Source organism: Gambusia affinis, linkage group LG05 (assembly GCF_019740435.1).
Source record: "Gambusia affinis linkage group LG05, SWU_Gaff_1.0, whole genome shotgun sequence".
Taxonomy (NCBI): Eukaryota; Metazoa; Chordata; class Actinopteri; order Cyprinodontiformes; family Poeciliidae; genus Gambusia; species Gambusia affinis.
Genome location: NC_057872.1, coordinates 29,500,615 through 29,520,011, shown reverse-complemented (window position 1 = coordinate 29,520,011; position 19,397 = coordinate 29,500,615). Strand labels below are relative to the sequence as shown.

Genomic DNA, 19,397 nt, shown 5'->3' with positions numbered 1-19,397 from the left:
TACCATTCATATGAAATAAATAATGTTTTTTAAATTTGTAAAAACCATGGAAGAGAAAAACTGTGCCGTATCACAGACACAAAAACCCTCTGCATGTTTGTCTTCTCTATGATATTTGTCGGTGGTCTTCCTCTTTTCTTCCTCCATGGCAGCTCCTTCTTCATCATTCTTTGTCTAATATATTCACTAACTCTCTTCTGCACAAGTCTCAACCATCTCTTGTTTCTCTAACTTTCTCTGCAAACTGCTAAACCTGAGTTTCCATCCATCCGTCCATCCAAGGATGGTTATCAAAAGTTATCAAAATGATTTTGCTACATCAAAGAATGTGACCATGGCCAAACCTCAAAATCTGACAATTCGCCATGAAACATGGTAGAATAACTTAATAATGGAATAATAATCCATCTGAAAAGATGTCACTATTTCCAGATCCCTCCTTGTATCCGACTTTCAGCTACCTGTTTTGTTTCCAGGATGTGGATATAAGCAATGTTCACTTATATCCACTAACATAAGTGGATATAAGTGAATATCACTTACATAAGTGATGATCACATTACTGCAGACAAAACCTCAGTCTGTGTATCTGATTCACCCTCTATCCCACCATTGTTCTTCAAGATAAGAGCAATTAAACTCTTCTTCATGAGGGAAAGACCCCAGACCCAGAGGGATAAATGTCCCCAATCTGACCTAATGTGGCTTTTGGACCAAACTCATCCTTCTCCAATTCACTTTAGTCACTCCAAAAGAAAATCTTGAGACTATTTTGTCAGTTAAACCACTCCAGTGTTCCTGAACTTCTTAGTCATTAAGTAATTCTCAGAGCTGATCCCCGATCCCTTATCTATTCCCAAACTCACCCCTCACAGCTGTCTACCCTCACATATTTCTGACTTCCTCTTCTTTCTTCTCATGTCCTTTCTCTAGATCCACAAAACAATTCAGCTCTGCCTGGCTTGCTATACCATTTCTCCATCTACATTCTTAAAAGAAACACCATGTCTGCAGTTTAGCTGAAACGAGTAGCTACTTAATGCATGATAATCTTAATACCCCTTGAATTGATATCTTGATATATTCTCAACATATAAAGATAAACATAAATAGTTAATTCTGAGGTCAGTCTAGTGAAGTGTTGCTAGAGGTTTGTCAGAGAAAGAATGTAACACATTATTAAGAAGCAGAGGAAAAGTAACTTCCTGCTTGGAAAACAAAACTCTACCTAACTCAGTAAATATATTGAAGATGAGTCCCATAACATGCTGGAATTTCTTTTTTTAAATTTTAGTCTTATTTTCCTTTAAATCATATGTTTCTTATTACGTTTGTCCAACATATCTTTCATTTTATGAAGTTCTCTCATTTTCAGGATTTTTATTTTATTTTCATATTTTCTATTTTTTTCCACTTTGCTCTTGTTACACACCTGGGATGAGATTGTTTTTATTACTGATCGTTTTATTTGTTCCCTGTTGGTTCCATGTCTCGGTTTGTGGCTGTTTTGTTTGTTCATACCAATCAGTGGAAGCTCTTGGATCTCCCTGTTTTCTCCTTTTATTCTTATTCATCCAATTATTTTTTTTATATATTTAGCCTTTCTGTTGAAATTAGTCTGTAACAAAGAGAGACCATGACATTGAATTTCTTTGGTTAAATTGATTAAAAATACCTTTGAAATGTGAAAGAATAGGATTTAAGCTCCAACAATATTGCGGATCTAATATTTTTTCTTTTTTTTTTCTACTTAAGAATTTCTCTGTTTATTTAAAAGCCGGTAAGAAACTGTTGAGTTTCATGAAAAGAACTATAACTAATGTTTCAATTTGGACTTTAGCCTCTGAGACTTTTTGTTCTATTATTATCTCACATTTTATTATTTGAAAATGCATATTTGCAAATATTCTATGACAGACCTCTTTGTGTTTTGCAGTGAAGATGAAAGGGGAAATAAAGTGTGTTAACCTGTGGTGGATTTTAAAAAGTCCTGCTTATGCACACGGATGCACACAGAGATAACAGTAGAAGTGGAAAAGAGGCAGCAGTTATGGATGGAGTGAAAGTTTGGCGGTTTGGGTTATTACCTGGATACTCGGGGTGGGACAGGCGCAAGTCGGGGCTGCACTAGGATGGACTGACGCCTCCCCTAAGAGAAATCACCGTATCTCATCAACATAGGAGGAAAGGAGAGGAAAGAAGAGGAAAGGAAAGAAAAGAAAAGGAAAGGAAAAGAAAGGAAAGGAAGGCTAAAAGTAAGAGGTGGGAGGAGGGAGCCAAAATCAGGAGGGAAAGCTGGGGTACAAGACAAAAGGATTCAGAAGGGCGGTGAGGGCCGAGGAAAAACACAACAGCCACCAAAACAGAACACATACAATACACAACACAAAGTGAACAGAAAACAAGAACGTAAATATACAGATAAAATCCTTCCTGAAGCACATTTACATACAGACACAGAACATAATTGCCAAAACACCAAACAGTTTCAGATACTTAACAGCCTGAAAGCCTTCCAGCAGCAGCATGCCATGCAGTTCATCATTAGCAGAAGTCATGCAATAAGAAAACAAAAAGGTGTTAAATCGTGCAACTCCAAAACGACATCTGGATGTGATAACGGCTGATAAACTGGCTTCACAGCTGAATCTGGAACATTCCCTGGTTCAGAAAGGGAAAAATACAGCTTGAACAACATGCTTATTTCAATCATGCATCAACTCTACAGAGATAAATACAGATTAAAAACCCAGAAGATATTTACATCACTGTATTATGTAAAATCACAAACAGATCAGGAATAATTGTTTCAAAACGTAACTACCTTGCACACACAACGATTCAGACACTCATAAACGATGCAACAGTGGGAGGAAGAGCTAAAGTTTAATCTGGACTAAAACAGTCATAAACAAATCAGACAGAACCGTTTTCCCACTAAGCAAACCATTTTTAAATATTAATATTTAAATACTGCCTAAAAAATGCAATTCAAAAGTTATCTATACTGAATCAACCTAACTGCAGTATTTTTTTAGTATCATACCATAAAATATTTATATTGTTGCATTACCATGGTATTAGAAAAGTCAAAAAGTAACAGACAAAACAGTGGCTGTAAAGTACTAACTTCTTGGATTGCATTTAAAATATTCAATTGGATGCATTTTTCAATTTGTGCCACTAGAGGCCACCCTAGGCACAAGTTTATTTAAGTTCATCTGTCTAATTGATGTTTTCTGTTTCTTTGATTCTTGCTCTATTATAGCTCTCCTATTACAATAAATTATTTAATTAAACCTTATTGAAAAATATTGCGAGACATTTAGTAATAATCTGTCAATATTTAATCTTATATCGATCCACTGGAAATGGTAAATAAAATCCAATAACATAAAAGTACCACTGGGGATCTTCATCCAGGTGAGGAATCTTCATTCAGTAACTGAATTAATCACAGATAATTTATAAATTAAGAAAACTTGTGTCAAAAGTTCTTTTTTATTTAGATGACTGACTTATTCTGAGGTCATATCTTTACTGGATCACACTTGACAGAATCATAATATCTACACAAAATCCACATTATTCTCCCTCTAGGATTTAATAAAAAGCTACAAATACCTTTTTTCTTTAAAAGGAATATAGTTTTTTACAAAGTGCAGAAACTGCAGGAACTGACTGTACTTCATCCTGTTGAATCACTTTCAACTGAAACGCTCTAATGTTGTATTTTAAAAAGTGTGTAATAAAGATCTTTGTTGCATTCAGATGGGTCCTCTGTTTTCATGGCATGCTTAACGAACTTTTTGATTTCTGCTGCTTTGAAGGGAAACTAATGGAGATCTCCCCTGAGGATTTCCTTTGATTTTTTTCTCCCCAGCCTTTAATTGAGTTAACTTTGAAAATATGTCCAAAGAAAGAAAGAACTGTTCACATTAGGACAGGCCAAAGCAGAAAGGCTCATGAGAAACATTACGGATCATCTCTAGATTTTGTATTTAACATCCAGAATGCATTTGGACCTGAACCTTTTCCACCTTTAATGCAACATACGTTTACCCTGCAACATTCAAACAAAAAGCTTGACCACAGTTTGATTTAATGCTAACTTTTAGTCTTCATCATTCATAACCATAATCAACTGTATTGATTTGAATTAACCTGAATTAGAGTTCACCTGAAAATGTGAACATTTTCAGCTGCATCTTTTGGTTTTGGTCCTAGTTTGCAAGTTTTGGTTATTTTCTCCACACACATCAGCTTGGATAGACCTTTCTCCTTAATAAATAAGTTATATAAGTTTTTATCTATTTGTAGGTGTGTTTTAACAGGATAATGTTGCAGTATAACAGTGGAAATAAGCTGAACTTTAAGGCAGAAAGAGAATGTAAGAACCATAAAATGCATAAAACCCTAAAACTGTCTCCAAATTTTAAATGCAACTGTGAATAAACATTCAAGATGCATAAATAACAATCATAATTTTAATATTTACAATATGTGGACATTAATTTTATATTATTTTTAGTGTTGCTGATTCTTTTACTTTTTTCTTCCATGGTTAAGAGATGCAGACGTGAATGAAGGAACAATTTCTCTGATTTCTTGTATTTTTCTTAGCAACATGACGACAGAACATTACGTGAGTCGTTATGCTAACATGGACTTACTATATTTACAGAATGACTCATGCGCTAAAGGAGCCTGGTACAGTCTGACAGCGTAAGAGAAGAAGGGGGGCCTGAGACCATGAAGCATCGCAGTGACGAAGCTCGTGAAGACACATCCGCCTCAGGATCGTGACCACGCTGCACAGTTAGGTTTCATTTAACCCCCAGGTTCTGCATCATCTAATTTCAGGCGGTTCCGAACCCAGACCTGCTCAGAAAGAGCCGCGGATCCGGCAACACCACCACAGACACGGACAGACTTTCAATAGCTCTGAGGAATGCAAACAGTAACAGTCTTTCATCGTCAAAGCTCCCCGTTTTGCTTGCAGACGGATGCCATTCAAACCCAAACATAAAGGACAGGTCAGCGACAGGGCAATCCAGTCAGAAGAGGGACCACACACACACACTCACACACACACACACAGCAGACCAGGTCATAGCAATAGCAAGGGGAGAAAGAGTACAGGAAAAGCAGAAAGGAGGAAAACACGGGCTAACGTACGGACTCGACGAGAGAAGAAGCAGTCTCACAGACCTGATCAGCGAAAATCCTGGTTTTTGGCTCATAAATGGGTCCTCCCCTTATTTCATCCTCCACAGCCATGAGTCTTGGAAGCAGAGAGGAAGAGAGAGGATTGGGGAGAGGGAGAGAGAGGGTGGAGGGGGGGCAAAAAGAGAGGGAGGATTAGGAATTCAAGCTTAACAAGATGTTGAGCAGGTGCATCTCCAACTTCTGACTCAACAAAACCATTATGATAAAGTTCCTGGTCACCTGCATCTCATATCTGATCCCCAACACCTGATAAGCTGAACATGTTTGAAGCTGCCAATAAGATCAGAGCAGCAGTCACCCAAACCATGCTCAGGAGCCAGTTTTCATCTCATGGAGCCATTTTCTCCTCCCGCCCCCATGGGGTTTATCAAAGTGTTTCTGTCCAATTTAAGGTGTTTACAAAGTGCAATGCGAGGCCAACTGTGGAAAATTAGGCCTGGTTTCCGGTGAGGCGAACAAAACCCAATTATCCCTAGGGAATTGTCCCATTTTATGTAACAGGAACTGACCAAGTCACGGGTAGAAAATCCTTTGACTGATCATTTCAAAGCCTCATCTCACTGATATGAGGGAAAGCGTTGCTGCAGTTTTCATGAGCCAGCGGGCCGCACATGTTTCCCAGCTCCTGTGATTATCCATGAGCCAGGGATGTACTCCAGACAGTCATCCAATGATATTTCTCACACATATCTATCTTATAACTAACTGGCTGAAATGCTGTTGCTTGGTGATGAGTGCCCAGAAAAGTTACTGAGAATAAATAAAGACTTTATGCTTCTCAGGGCTTCTTTTCGCTCTCACAACAGCAAACGTCTTTATATTTACAAAGAGATTAGTGTTAGGTTAGGTCTTCATAATAGTGAAGAAATGGGTCAGTTCTCCAATTAATATTAATTCATTTTTAATTAATCAAATCAGGGTTTAATCATCAAAGCCTTTCATCACATTCATATGATTTAATTGAAAACACAGAGGACAGGTTTGACAATAAAGAATGAAAATCCACAGGTAAAGTTTCAAACAGAAGTGTTTGGATGTTTTATTCCATGAACAATGTACAGAGTTGAGAGTTATTTTACAAAAGAAGAAGAGAATAGGTAAACCATCAGCACAGACAGAAATATTTGCACCGTCCCAGAGAACAATGGAATGGAACATGGTTATACAGCATCAAGATTCGACATGACTTCAAAAGGCAGACAATGATTTGTGTGGGTGATATGTCATAAAAAAAAAATCCAGTTCAAGTAGCGTGCTTTTGAGGTCAAATTTAGTCAAACATAAAAAAAAATGCATCTACCAAACATGAGGTCACAATGTCTGAATATTGTGCTACAGAGAAAAAAGGCAGGAGACAAAAGTGTAGAAGATGTGAAGTCAACGAAATGACAGACCTGATTCAAAAAACAGCTGCAGTTACACTGGTTTTTCATTTCCTTCACCAATATGTGCAACAAAAGCTTCAACTCTTTGATTTAAAATCTGCCTTTCATCCAACAAACTGGTGTTCATTCTAGAACAGGAAATATTCAATATTTGCAGCTACTTTACACAAATCTGGTGCAAATTTTGAAAAAGACTGAGAAACAAACCCTTGGCTGCTGCTATTAGCCATGTTAGTCACAGACAAGCACACACACACACACACACACACACACACACACACACCCACAAACACACACACACACCCACGCACACACACACACACACACACACACACCCACACACACACATTACCACTGTGAATTTATTTGCAAGATTAAAACATCAGATATGCTGTAGTACAATCTATACAGCTTATCAATATATTCTTGCTACAAAAGAGAGGCAGATATATGGACACCAGAAAGTTACCTATAACTCTGAAACAAAAAGAAAAAAACGCTCAATGATGTGAACATCTATAAGGAATGGTTGATTTGGACTTTTGAGTATGGACCACATGCAGACCAGCAATGGGTATGTTAATGAATCAGTTTGCAAAGAGCTGGCACATATTCTACTAATATTATACAGCCATAAAAGGATAAGAATATGGATGAATGTTTGCCTTTCATTCAGGTGGAAAATGCTACTCCAATAAGTTAAAGCTAAAAACAAAACCTGCGCTCTGTAGTTTCCTTCGAAGACACGCCAGCTCCTTGACAACTGAACCAATGACACACTCATAAGTTGACTGAATAGTAGTGGTGCACCAATACATTTCCTTGACTTTAGGTGATCTGCGATTTGCCGATCCTGACATGAGAAACCAATTTTATCTACTTTCGCAAAGGTCAGTAAATCTGCCCCGGTACGTTTTTGCTGTGGTTCACAACATCACCCCACTGTTACTAACCTAACGACGCTGTATTCAGCGACTTTTCAGACAAAAAAATAAATAATAATAATAGTATTGGCCAAGATCAGAAACTTTCAAAAGATCACTGATTGTCCAGAAAACTGCAATCGGTGCTCTCCTAATGAATAGATGACAATTTATGTCCAAATTAGGCCATTCCTTCCAGCTGCATAACTGTTCTTATCAATGAGTGCAATGTGGTTTCTAAAATAATAATAATAATAATAATAATAATAATAATAATAATAATAATAATAATAATAATAATAATAATAATAATAATAATAATAATATGACTGCATAAGTTCAATGACAGTACTGACTAACTTTCTCAAACATCTATTCTGATCACCATGTCACTGGACACCACCAATGACAGACTGCAGGTCAAAAGGTCATACCGAGCATTTACAGCAAAATCATACAGAGAAAAAGAAAATCATGTTTGCTTTCAATAATAAATAATATTCATTCCAGGCTTTCAATTAAGAAGCAGAAAAAGTCACAAACACTGTACAGAATAAACAAAAAAAAAAGAAAAAAAAGAAAAACCAATTTAAAGTTCACACTTTGCAGAACTAGCATTTTGACATAAAGTTGTGTCATGGTTGTGATGTTGCCTCTGTGGCATTTTGCACCTTACAGTACTCCAGGTCTTTATTCAGATACCATGGATGGGATCTGGTAGAAGAGTTTGGCAGGTAGTCACTGTTTCTTTATGTACAGAAAATGCATACAATATATCAGAGTCCTGCATGTGCATTTGCACAAACAGCACATCTGGATATATTGTATCGGTTATTGCGCTTCTCCGGCTAAAAACTTAGCTATTGCAAGGTTAAAATATCTCACTGTCATATACTTTTACTCTGTATATATCTATTTATACCATTACTGCTATGGCTCTTGCATCACTGTGGTTAATATGATATGGGTTATCTTAAAAAATAGATTATTACTATAATAGGTGCAATACAGACCATAGATTTGATTCTCTTCCGTTGCATCGCTCCATCTCTTCAACTGAAAGCAAACAGCTTGAGAAAGATAAATAATTTAATGTATATTTATACTTTTAATACAGTGACTAAAACTTGTAGCCAACTAAAGAGATATTAAACCTAAAAACAAAAAATACATATTTATAAATACATATGCTACAGGTAAAGTGGATTCAGTAGATTTAAACAAGCATACCTTGAAATTTAAAGGAACAGTTTGTTTTTGTTTTTTTGTCTTTTGGACGCAGGGTTTTGTTAAGAGGTTAGGCCATATCTTACCTTTAGCAGGAAAAAATAAACTCATCAAAACTAAGATTCTTTAGCTTTCCCAGTATTACAATCAACATAAAATTGATTTCTACCATAAAAAAATTTATTCTCAAATATTTCCTAGCCATTGAGGCAAATTATATTGAAAAAAAATGTTGGTCATCTTGTTTGCATTAGAGTTTTCCCATTTTTAAAACATCAGCGCAATAGATCCTTACCTATGCTTGACGGGAAGATCGCAGTGCCAAACTGAAACTATTAAAAACATAACTGTAAGAAAATTATAAACTGCTTTTTTCAATTTGTGTTTATCCCAAGTCATCATGTAAGAGATCTCAAAGTCTGGCACATTAAATCACATAAAGAATATGTGATTTCCTTGTTTTTGACTCAGAAAATGAATAGATGAAGAAACTATGGAAAGCACTCCACACCAAAACAATGCAAGAACAGCTGGTAATTATGACACTTTGCTTGAAAACCCACCTATCAGACTTTTTGTAGTGAACTATAGCAGAAGTGGAAAGCAAGTGGAGGGAATGAGGAACTTGTCATGTTTTCATGCATGCTTCATTATCTGGTGTTCACTTGCAGCAGTGGTTTGTTTTCCTCCCTGCTCTGGTGAGGAATATTTTTTTAAATTTAAATAGGGAAAAATATGTCAATCATTTCAGCGTTTTGCTGTTGTGTCAAACTAAGGTTTGTACTCATCCATGCGTACAGGCTGAAGATGCTTTAAGGTGTCAGAAATCTGTTTTAGTCTGGCTGTTACTTTATAGTTTCAACTTCTTCTCCTCATCCATGCTGCTGTTGTATGATAGAAGATACCAACAACTCATAACCTCTTCACAGAGCCTTGATCAAACAAAAATCCAAACTATTCCTTTAACATTTGGCTTTGGTTTAAATTAGACTGCTGAGACCAGGCCTGGTCTATTGACAGATACTCTGAGCTTAAAGTGAAGTTCACACACAGAACATTAAGGCTTCTCTGAAAGAAAAAAAACAATGCAGACTGTTTTTAGTCCTGCAGGGAAAGACAAGATTTCTGCAAGCCAACCCAGGAATAATATTGGTCTGGAACTTGCATTTCTATCATAAATAATCTGCCATAAGGTGTCAGCTGAATGTAAAAGTCAACTGAGGAGGAAACAGAACATAAGGCTATGCTTGCACTTGTTCACTTAGATTCTGGAGTCCAGTCAACCCAGCAGGATGGCCTGAGACGTTGCTTCTTGGCATCCATGTAGTCTGTCTGCATTGCTCTTATGTGCATTCAAATTCCTAATGTGTCCAGATGATGCACAAGTCCTGCAATGCACGGTCTGGCTCAGTGATCTGAGTAGAAACTGACTCGGAAGCATCCAGATCTGCTACTTAATTCATCCCAAGGTCAAGGTAGGTCAAGGTACAAGAAGGCCTTGATACAGTCTGTATTCACTTGAAGCTTATACCCCAGAGGGAGAAAATCATGGTGATTATTCTCTAATGTTCTCATAGTTCCTCTATGCCTTTCTACCCGAATCTTCACATCATATTGATTCAAGTTTTGTCTGTGATGTTCTGTCCTCCTCATACTATGTATACAAAAAAGGAGAGAGGTATTAGTCCCCATGTTTCTTCTATGGAGAAAAACATCGGCAGTCCTTCAGTGAACAGCGTTCACCTTCGTTAGGAATGGAAGAGCTAATATCAAACCACGGTCTTCCAGAGTCCTGTGCAGTAAAGTCCATAACAATCATTTTAATAGTTCAGGTTTTCCCCCTTTCTGAGTTAATAAATTGTCATTCCTTTTGTGCTTTTACTGGGAAATCCTCTGGAATATTGGAAAACTAGGTGGAATTATTTGATATGATTCCAAAATCCAGTAAAGGAGCATAAAAAAATGGCTGCTGGTGGGTGCAACAGCACAGGATGAGGGGGGATGGTTTAAGGTTCTTTTATAAGCTCAGTTAGAGCGTTACAGATCCGTTTTCCTTAACGGGCCAGCGGGACTCCCTTTCTTCATTCCGAGTCTTCTTTCCTGGAGTGGATTAGAAGTGGCAATATTCTCTGTCACAGATATCTACCCTTCAGTTGCAGACCACAAGATGTGAAAATATGGCAGAGTTTTCGTTTTGGCTAAACTTTTCCCACAACAAATCACTGCTAATGTGCAGCCTCACATTAAATCCTAAAACGCAGGAACTGTTTTGGTTCCATGCCTGAACACAACTGAGAAGAGATCAATATTCCACTTCTTACTCATGAACCACTTAATTTGCTGGTGATCAATAACAACTAAGAACTGCTCTCACAGACTGGCCTCATTGATCTTTCTCAAAATCACCCAATAAATTAAGACTCAGCTCCAGATCTCTGCAGTTTGCTAAATACAATGCTTTAACAAAGAACAAACCGCATCGTGAGGATCTGACAACAGATTAACCGGAGCAATTCCTAGGTGGTACATCAAAGACAAATTTTTTTCTACTTTGAAAAGAAACAACAATCAGGGCAACATAACCTTTGTACGTATTTAACAAGACAGAGATTTCTGCTCTCCTTATGAAAGTATCTCACTTCAGTTGCATCTGTTGTCTGCCGTCCTTGTGGATGTAAAGTTTCCTGCCTAACAGGTTTGAATAAATCTGAAAAGTTTTCCACACTGCACTACACAGAGCAAGATATCTGGTAAAAAGAAAGAGTAATTTGTTCTTTAGGAAATAAATTTGAATATTCTCTGTTAGTACTTTTCCAGGTTTATGATTTAACTTGTCAGTTATGTTGTTTGGTGGAAGCCCTCTACGTTTACACACTTCTTGGATTAAAATCATTTTAATTATGTTTAGCAATCTGGCATTTAGAGAAATTGCCACTTTTACCACATGTCAGGGGAAAAATGATGTCTTCTTCCATTAAATACTCCCCATTAGAGTTTTTGTTCTGCCTATGAAAGACCACAGAACCGTCTTTTGCCCTCCATCCCAAAAACAGCCTCCAGTTACCTGTTAATTATTCCTTTAATTTGGGAGTCTTTCTCCACTTGCTGTTGTCGTAGCCTCCTCTCGCTGTCCTCGAGACGGTTTTGGTACTGTAGGAGGATCTTATTGGTCTGCTGCTCCTGCACTAGGAGCCTCCTCTCATACTCCTCCAGCTTTCTGTGAGACATCAGTAGACGCTCCTTCAAAGAGTTGATTTCCTCCTCATACTCTTTGACCTAAGGCAGCGACAGGAAACAGCTTAGTTTGACATGTTTGGAGGTTAACAGGGCTCAAATGTGCAAGTAAATGCAAACACATTGTGTAGTTTTGAACCACCTTAAATTTCTTTGTAGTTTGTTTCTTGCATGCAGTCAGACTAAAGTGAACCAGAGTGGAAAAGTAATAAAAGCTGAAAGAAAAACTCTAAACCAAAAATCTTGCTTTTCGGAACCAACATATAAAATAAAGTGACAAGAATCAAGACTTTGTAGAAATACAGTTCATGAAATGTAAAAATATAGTGGTGGGATTTGATTAATAACTTAAATTGAGTTCATTGCAGGGTATATAATTAATTCATCACAATTAATTGAAACTGTATATCAACAAAATAAGATATGTTTTCAAATCATGAACACTGATATGACCTCTACAACAAAGATATTTATGATTTCTAATGTGTTATTATTAAAACATCAAATTCATGCAAAGTGTTATTATACCCATTCAGCTTCTATGAAAAAATTCCTCTTTAGTAATATATGAGGACATATGGCCACATGTTCTTAATTCTGAATTAAATTAGTCAACAACATCTACAACTTAGGCTCAGTTGTGTTTAAATTGTGTCTCTTAACAGTATTGATATTATCTGAATTTGGTTCAGGAAAAGAACCACTGGTGTTAAAATGACGCCTACCCTGTCCATGCGTGACTCATCCATGCTTTTTGAATACTCCTTGAGCTTGAACTCCTCTCGGTCAATTCGTGAACTTTCGATGTCGGCCGACAGGTGAGGCATGTTGGAGACCCAGGCCACTGTCCGCTCGTTCGCTGGGGTCGGGGGATTGAGGGTGGTAGGTGACTGGGAGCCCTGGGAAGACAGAAGGAAGGCTTACTATGGGACAAGTAGGCACAGAAAGGCAATTCAGATGCATTGCTGCAAAAAACAAAAACACAAGTATTTTTATTTCTAGGTTCTACTGCAAATATCTTAGAACACCTGAAATAAGACAAAACTTGCAACTAACTTTTCAGCAAGACAGGAGCTTGTATGAAGTCAAAAATTCCTTAATATTGATAAAAAGTATGATTTCTACTGGCAGACTGTTTCACTTGTAACGTGGGAAAAATGTCTTGCTATAAGTGAAATAATCGACCAGTGAAGCTAATAATTTTTCATCTATATTGAGGAATTATTAGGCTGAGGTTTTCACATGTTGATGTTAGAAGTATTTTTTAGCTCCTGCTGAAAAGTTACTTGTAAGTTTTGTCTTATTTCAAGTGTCCTAAGATATTTGCACTTTAAAACAGACCAAAACTAAATGCGGTGTACACTGAAGGAATTCAAAATACTTTACAGAACTCAAGCAAAATACAAAATTACATAAAAGTAATGCATAAAAAAATAACTAAGCACTGAAGTGGTTGTACATTATTTTCATGACCACTAGGAAATTATTCAAAGTGTCTATAGTTATTATATAAAAACCATGCATGGTTGAAAGCTGTGAGAAGACATGATGACCTGGAGAAGATGAGACAGAGAGAGTGTGCAGGAGTTACCTGTTTACTCATGGTGGGTTTTAAAAGGTGCTGTTGAGACTGCTGTGGTGACTGCTGAGTGCTCTGACTGGTCGTCCCTTGTGGACTCCCGCTTTCCCTGACAGAGCTCTGCTGGTGGGGAAGACCCGGGGCAGTGTTGTCTTTGACCGATAGCTGCCGGGGCCCGTGCTGCCTGCCGCCGTAGCCAGACTCTGGAGACTGGAGGAGGTTCCCGCTCTGCGGACGGCTTTTACCAGAGGCGGCGGGCGCGGCCGCCGCACTGACGGATAGCTGGTGGGAAGTCTGGGACTTGACGCGCTGGCTGGGAGGCGGAGCAACAGAGCTCTGCCGCATTGGTTGAACGGTGGAGGGAGGAGTGGTGGCCAGGGAGGAGTGGGACGTTCCAGTCTGGGAGGCCATTCCCAACATTTCATGTTGCTGTTGGAGGTTTTCCTTGGAAAGAAAACAAGTGCATCAGAAATTATTTTCAGATTTTTATAGCCTACTTGTTTTTACACTGCAAAAACACAAATTGTTGCCAAGTATTTTTATTCTAGTTCCTAGTTCAAGAATCTTAGTAGACTTGAAATAAGTGTTACATGCTCGTACTTTGCTTCCGCCTCCTGATTGTTGATTTTTGTTTTATTGTTGGCACCTTTGACGGTTCACCTGTGGGGGGGGCGGGGCTTAGCCAGCCCAGGTGTTTTTAGTTGGGCTGGTGGCGCACCTGAGAGAGATGAGTGATGGTGGCGTGTCTTGCTGCAGCGGAGTTCAGAATATTGATTAAAGCAGTGGGAAGGCTCTGGATGAAAAGAGTACCTTCACCTGGGGCAGATCCACCCAGAGGGAGCGTCGGAAGTTTTGGCCGGAGGAAGTTTGTCTTCGTTTGTTTTGATTTGTTTTGGGTTTTTGGACAAAACCGGCTGGGCCTAGGAATTTTAGCACCGGGAAGTTACCTGCCAAGACCAACCACCATCGAAATAATGATTTTTAAGGAAAAGAGAAAAGAAAACTATATATATATATTTAAAGACAAAGAAAACATAAAAACTATTAAGCAAGCGCCTATGAGGGATCGCGAGGGCTTTCCTTCTGCATGGATGCCATCTGGATTGAGGATTGAGACGTGTGTTCCGTCAGGTGCCCTTTTTGTTTCTTTTCTCGGTTTTCCTTTGTTTAAAAATCATTGCGCACTTGGTGTTGCGGCCCCTCTCTCCCGTAATCTGTATAGGGGAAATGAGAACGAGCCAGGGTGAGGGTAGCGGGTCGTAACATAAGGCAAAACTGACTTACATGCAAACCTTCAGCAAGAAATATGAACTTGTTTCAAATAAATAATTCCTTAATATTGATGGCAGTTTATTTCTTTCATGTAATAAGTGAAATAATCTGAAAATGCAACAAGTATGTTTTATCAATATTTAGAAATTTTTGACATAAAACAGTTCATATTTCTTGCTGAAAAGTTGCATGTAAATTAGTTTAGTCTAATTTCAAATGTACTAAGATACTTGCAGTAGAAACTAGAATAAAAATACTTGACGACAATTTGTGTTTTTGCAGTGAAGGACTCAAATTTAACTGAGCACTTTAGTCATAATTATAGTTACTGTGATTTTAAAATTGACATTACAGCTTGGATTTTCTGATCCCTTGTAAAAAAGATGGACTCTGTATGCACACAGGAAAGGCCATTTACTGAAAGAACAACACAGCCATAACAGTAATTTTTGCACAGCTGAAGGGTTGCCATGGAGATTAAAGGATTTCTCAAACATGCATGAAAAAGTCAAGGCAACACTCCAGGCATATTTTTGATGAGGGAATAACATCACAACATGATGTAAAGATTAAAAAAGTTAATTTCTTATAATACTGCCCCTTTTCTGTAAAATTTCTAAGATAATATAAAATAAGCTTAAGTAGTTAAATGTATAATCTACACAATGTGATATTTTTTTTGGGTCAGATTAATCACTTGCCAAAATATTTAACAGAATTACTAAAATAATTGTTAGCAGCAGCCTTGGTAGCACTATTACAACGATGTCACCAGACGTCTAAGAATATTGATTTAAGGACTTTTACCTGCATATGCATGGAGATTTGCCTGCGTCCGTAGTCAGCCCTGCTGTAGTCGTCACTGTAGCTGTGCGAGTGGATTATACTGGGCTGGCCCAGGTGACCATCCCGGGTCCTGAGCGTGGACAGATCCTCACTGCGAGAGAACCCCCCATGGGCGAACTGTGGGATGTAGGCCTGGTGAGAGGGCTCGGGGTCAGGGGCCAGGAGCAGGGGCGCAGGGGGCTGAGCTCGGCTGTGCTGGTGATGGAGCTGTTGTTGTGGCCCGTCAGCCGTCGCCAGATGAAAGAGAGGATTCTGGAAGGAAAGCGGGTAGCGCATGGCGGCGGCCTGGTGTTGCTGCTGCTGGGATAGCGAGTCGGTGGTGGTGCCCATCTGGCTCAGCTGGCTCAGCCGGAGGCCGCCTGACATGCTGGAGCCGCCGGAGCCAGCTGACAACCTCCCACCGGCCCGCAGCTGGCTGCTCAGGCCCGACCCCAGGCCGCCACCGCCTCCGCTGCTCAGCCCACCGAAGCTGCCCATACCGGCGATGGAGGCCTGGGAGGAGTTGAGCATGTCCACCGACTGCAGGTTAGACACGCTGTTCATTCGGGAATCCTGGAGGTCCATCATAGATACGCTTTTATTTACACTGACACCCTAAATAGTAAGGGATATGAGAGGCTAATGCGCCTCCTGATAATAAATGTTAGGTGGGCACGGATGATATGGGTGAGGGTGGTGCGGGTGTTTTTACCACGAGGTCTGTCAGGGAATCGGAATGCCTGAAAGTATTTCCCAGGAAATACCGCTAGGATGAGTTGCATGGTGAATCAGTGGGAAAAAAGCAAATGTCATGATAAACTAGAGCCTCAGTAACACGATGGCAGACTCTGTCAAGTATGACTAACATGCATGTCATACTAACCTCACTAACCAGAGAGAGAAACTAGCGGATGGGGTGATGATTCCCTGGTTCAGCGTGACTGGACTCACCTTAGCGTCTGGTTCCGTGATGTCCGAGCTGCTCGTGCAGTACGCCGGGCTGGAGCGGGCCAAGGGCGGCCGCGAAACGTAGAACATGTCTTTGGAGGCTCGATGAGGGTGATCGCGGTCCTGAAAGCTCAGCTGGGCGCGGGATGGCATGACCACTCCGGTGGAAGTAGGAGAAGGCAAACGAGTAATGTCTATGGAGCTGGACAACAAGAGGCAGTAAAGCCAAATTTGTATTTAATAGTGTACAGGAAATATTCATTCAACACCTGGTGAAAAATATGGAATCAGTTTACTGTCACCAAATGAACTTTAAACTGATGGAGAAAATGTCCACTTCCTGTAGAGTTACTGGTTCTGATCTGTCCTGAACCTTAATCTGATAAAACAAAAGCAGCCAAGGTCCAATTTACTGCAAAATCTTTCCATAAAAGCAAAGAACCTGTATAAATAAGCAACGTAATGTAACATCAAATCATAAATATTATGCTCCTTTATATACTGTTTGAAGATTGTTGAAGTCACTTATTGAAGTCACTTATCCTCCTGAAAGTGACTGGAACAACTAGAACATTTTAAAACGTAGTTTCTCTTTTTTCTTATATTTTGCTTGGATTGTTGTTTTTGTATTTCCTCCTAATTCATGTAAAGCACTTTAAACTGCCTTGTTGCTGAAAAAGTGCTATATAAATAAAACTTCTTCTTCTTCTAAAGCTGATCAAAGTTTTGATTTCCTCGAGTCTTCATAAATAACGATGGACGGTCCTGCATTGATGTTCCTACCTGTTTAAATCCCTCATCATGAGATTCTGGAACTCTGACGAGATTCCTCTGTTAAAGCTTGGTCGAGACAGCAGCCTGTCCGACTGTCTGTCCTGCACCCGGTCCGTCTGGTGGCTCGGCTGCCTCTGGAGGTGAGGGTTACGCAACGCCATGCTGATGTCATTCAAGAGGCGGGGCAAAGGGCCCAGCTTGATGATGGCATCCTGTGGTCAGAAGTGAAATAAAACTTCAGAAAGTCGGAGAAGCTTTTCTATAAAGCTCTGGCTTATTAATTTATAAAGTAAATCATATGGAGAAACAAACATTTTCTTTGTACTTTAATATGTTGTAGTGTTGAAAAACCACCTCAAGTTGAAAGTAATGATGTGGGATGGAAATCCGTTTATCCACGTTTTGAGGCTAAAGTTGTGTTGTTAGCACAACTGGGAAGTTTACCAAGTAACAATTGGTATCACCAAAACCAATATTTGAATAATTTGGTGATTCAGTTTCGGCTAGTTGATTATGGTTTTGGTAAGATACAGGACAAAGACATTAGGCAAATAAAAGTCTGTTTATTAACTAACCACAACAAAAAAACAATTTAGGAGTATAGAAATAACAGAATTCCCTCGTTAACTTCTACTGGTTGCAATTGTTTATTAAAAAGAGGCAGTCTGTGTTGTCTGCATATAAACTAAATAGGATTCCTATTTTTTCTTCAATAGTCAATATTCAATCATATATTTCAGGTTTGAGCTATTTAATTTTACATAAATGTATATTCTTGTGTTCCAGTAAGATTTTTTAGCTGCCTGAAAAGATTATAGTAAAACTCCAGATTGTATTTGGAAGGCAGCGCAAATACTACAGAGGACTACAATCCTGCTCTGAAAATGTAAGAGCTTGTTGTTTGAGATATTAAGCGTTTAACGTCAGTTTACACTGATGTAGTTTCACCTTGCTGAGCTGAGCCATAACCTCCCACAGGAGGCTGTGCAGGATAGACAGCTCCCTGCCCAGATCGATGTATCCCTCAAAGCCGCCCGCATTGCTGACGCTGTCCAGGTTGGAGATCTCGTACAGGAACTGCTGCATGGAGCCCCACTCCATCTCTAAAAACTCATTCATGAAACACATGTACTCCTCCTTACTGCCAAACCTGCAGGAGGAGCAGAAACAGAAACCAGAGAAGGAGGAGGAGTGAAATCAAACAAGATTCAATGAATAAATGATGTAAAACGGGATTTTAGGTTCTTTTTCTTTGTGTCATAATTTCTTGAATGTAATCTTCTGAATTCTTCTGTATTGTGGTACTGAAATTTCAAATGAGAACTCAAGTATGGGTTTATACTCATTATTAGGTGAAATAATTTAACTTAATTAAAACTAGGCTAACTTTGGAGACCACAGCAAAGAATAATTACACAAAATAAATTTAGTTTGTTCAATTCTAAGTCAGGACTCACCTTGCTTTAGCATGTCGCAGTAAGCAGTTAATCGCATGATAAATTAAAATGAGCTCAATAATTTCCATTATTGGAAATTCCAATAATTTGAAGGGCAATTAAACTTCAAATTATTTGAAGGGATATTTTGTTTACAAATACTTCATAATCAAATTTTTTATGGCTTTGCTTGTGTGTAGTTTTTATTTCCGTTTTATTTACTGGTTTTGGTTGTTTTGTTTTATTTTGGATAATTAAAATTTCTTCCAGTTGCAGTGTGTTCTTTGCAAAAGTTTATTAATCTTTGAGAGGGTGTACTTAGATTAATACATCATTATCAATTTATTACGTGAAAATGTTCTCCAAAATGACAATATTAATGTTTATCGCAATAATTACTGGGACAATTCATTGTAGCAAAATTTGTTATTGTCTGAACTCAGGGTTGTTTTCCAAGGCCAAACATCAGCTATAAAAATATAATTTCCAAATTAGTCATTATATTAAGTGTATAGGTGTGTATCTACAACATATCAGATCATATCTAGTTCACATTTTCTTTAAA

At 38.5% G+C, this 19,397-nt stretch overlaps 1 protein-coding gene across 11 annotated transcripts in view; it reads right to left on the bottom strand.

Moving 5' to 3' along the window:
- syngap1b (synaptic Ras GTPase activating protein 1b) overlaps nucleotides 1-19,397 on the bottom strand; it is a 169,844-nt gene that overhangs the window by 12,745 nt on the left and 137,702 nt on the right. For 7 of the 11 annotated variants that reach the window (XM_044115812.1, XM_044115816.1, XM_044115807.1 and 4 more), the window contains 9 exons: nucleotides 18,345-18,546; nucleotides 17,406-17,608; nucleotides 16,626-16,824; nucleotides 15,657-16,247; nucleotides 13,590-14,021; nucleotides 12,724-12,897; nucleotides 11,829-12,040; nucleotides 5,212-5,284; nucleotides 2,088-2,149 (listed from right to left, as the gene is read on the bottom strand). In XM_044115812.1, the coding sequence (XP_043971747.1) occupies nucleotides 2,088-2,149; nucleotides 5,212-5,284; nucleotides 11,829-12,040; nucleotides 12,724-12,897; nucleotides 13,590-14,021; nucleotides 15,657-16,247; nucleotides 16,626-16,824; nucleotides 17,406-17,608; nucleotides 18,345-18,546 (2,148 nt within the window). Of the gene's footprint in view, nucleotides 1-2,087; nucleotides 2,150-5,211; nucleotides 5,285-6,271; nucleotides 10,865-11,828; nucleotides 12,041-12,723; nucleotides 12,898-13,589; nucleotides 14,022-15,656; nucleotides 16,248-16,625; nucleotides 16,825-17,405; nucleotides 17,609-18,344; nucleotides 18,547-19,397 lie in introns of those variants that run through there. The other 4 variants (XM_044115806.1, XM_044115811.1, XM_044115808.1 and 1 more) reach the window with 4 other exon arrangements.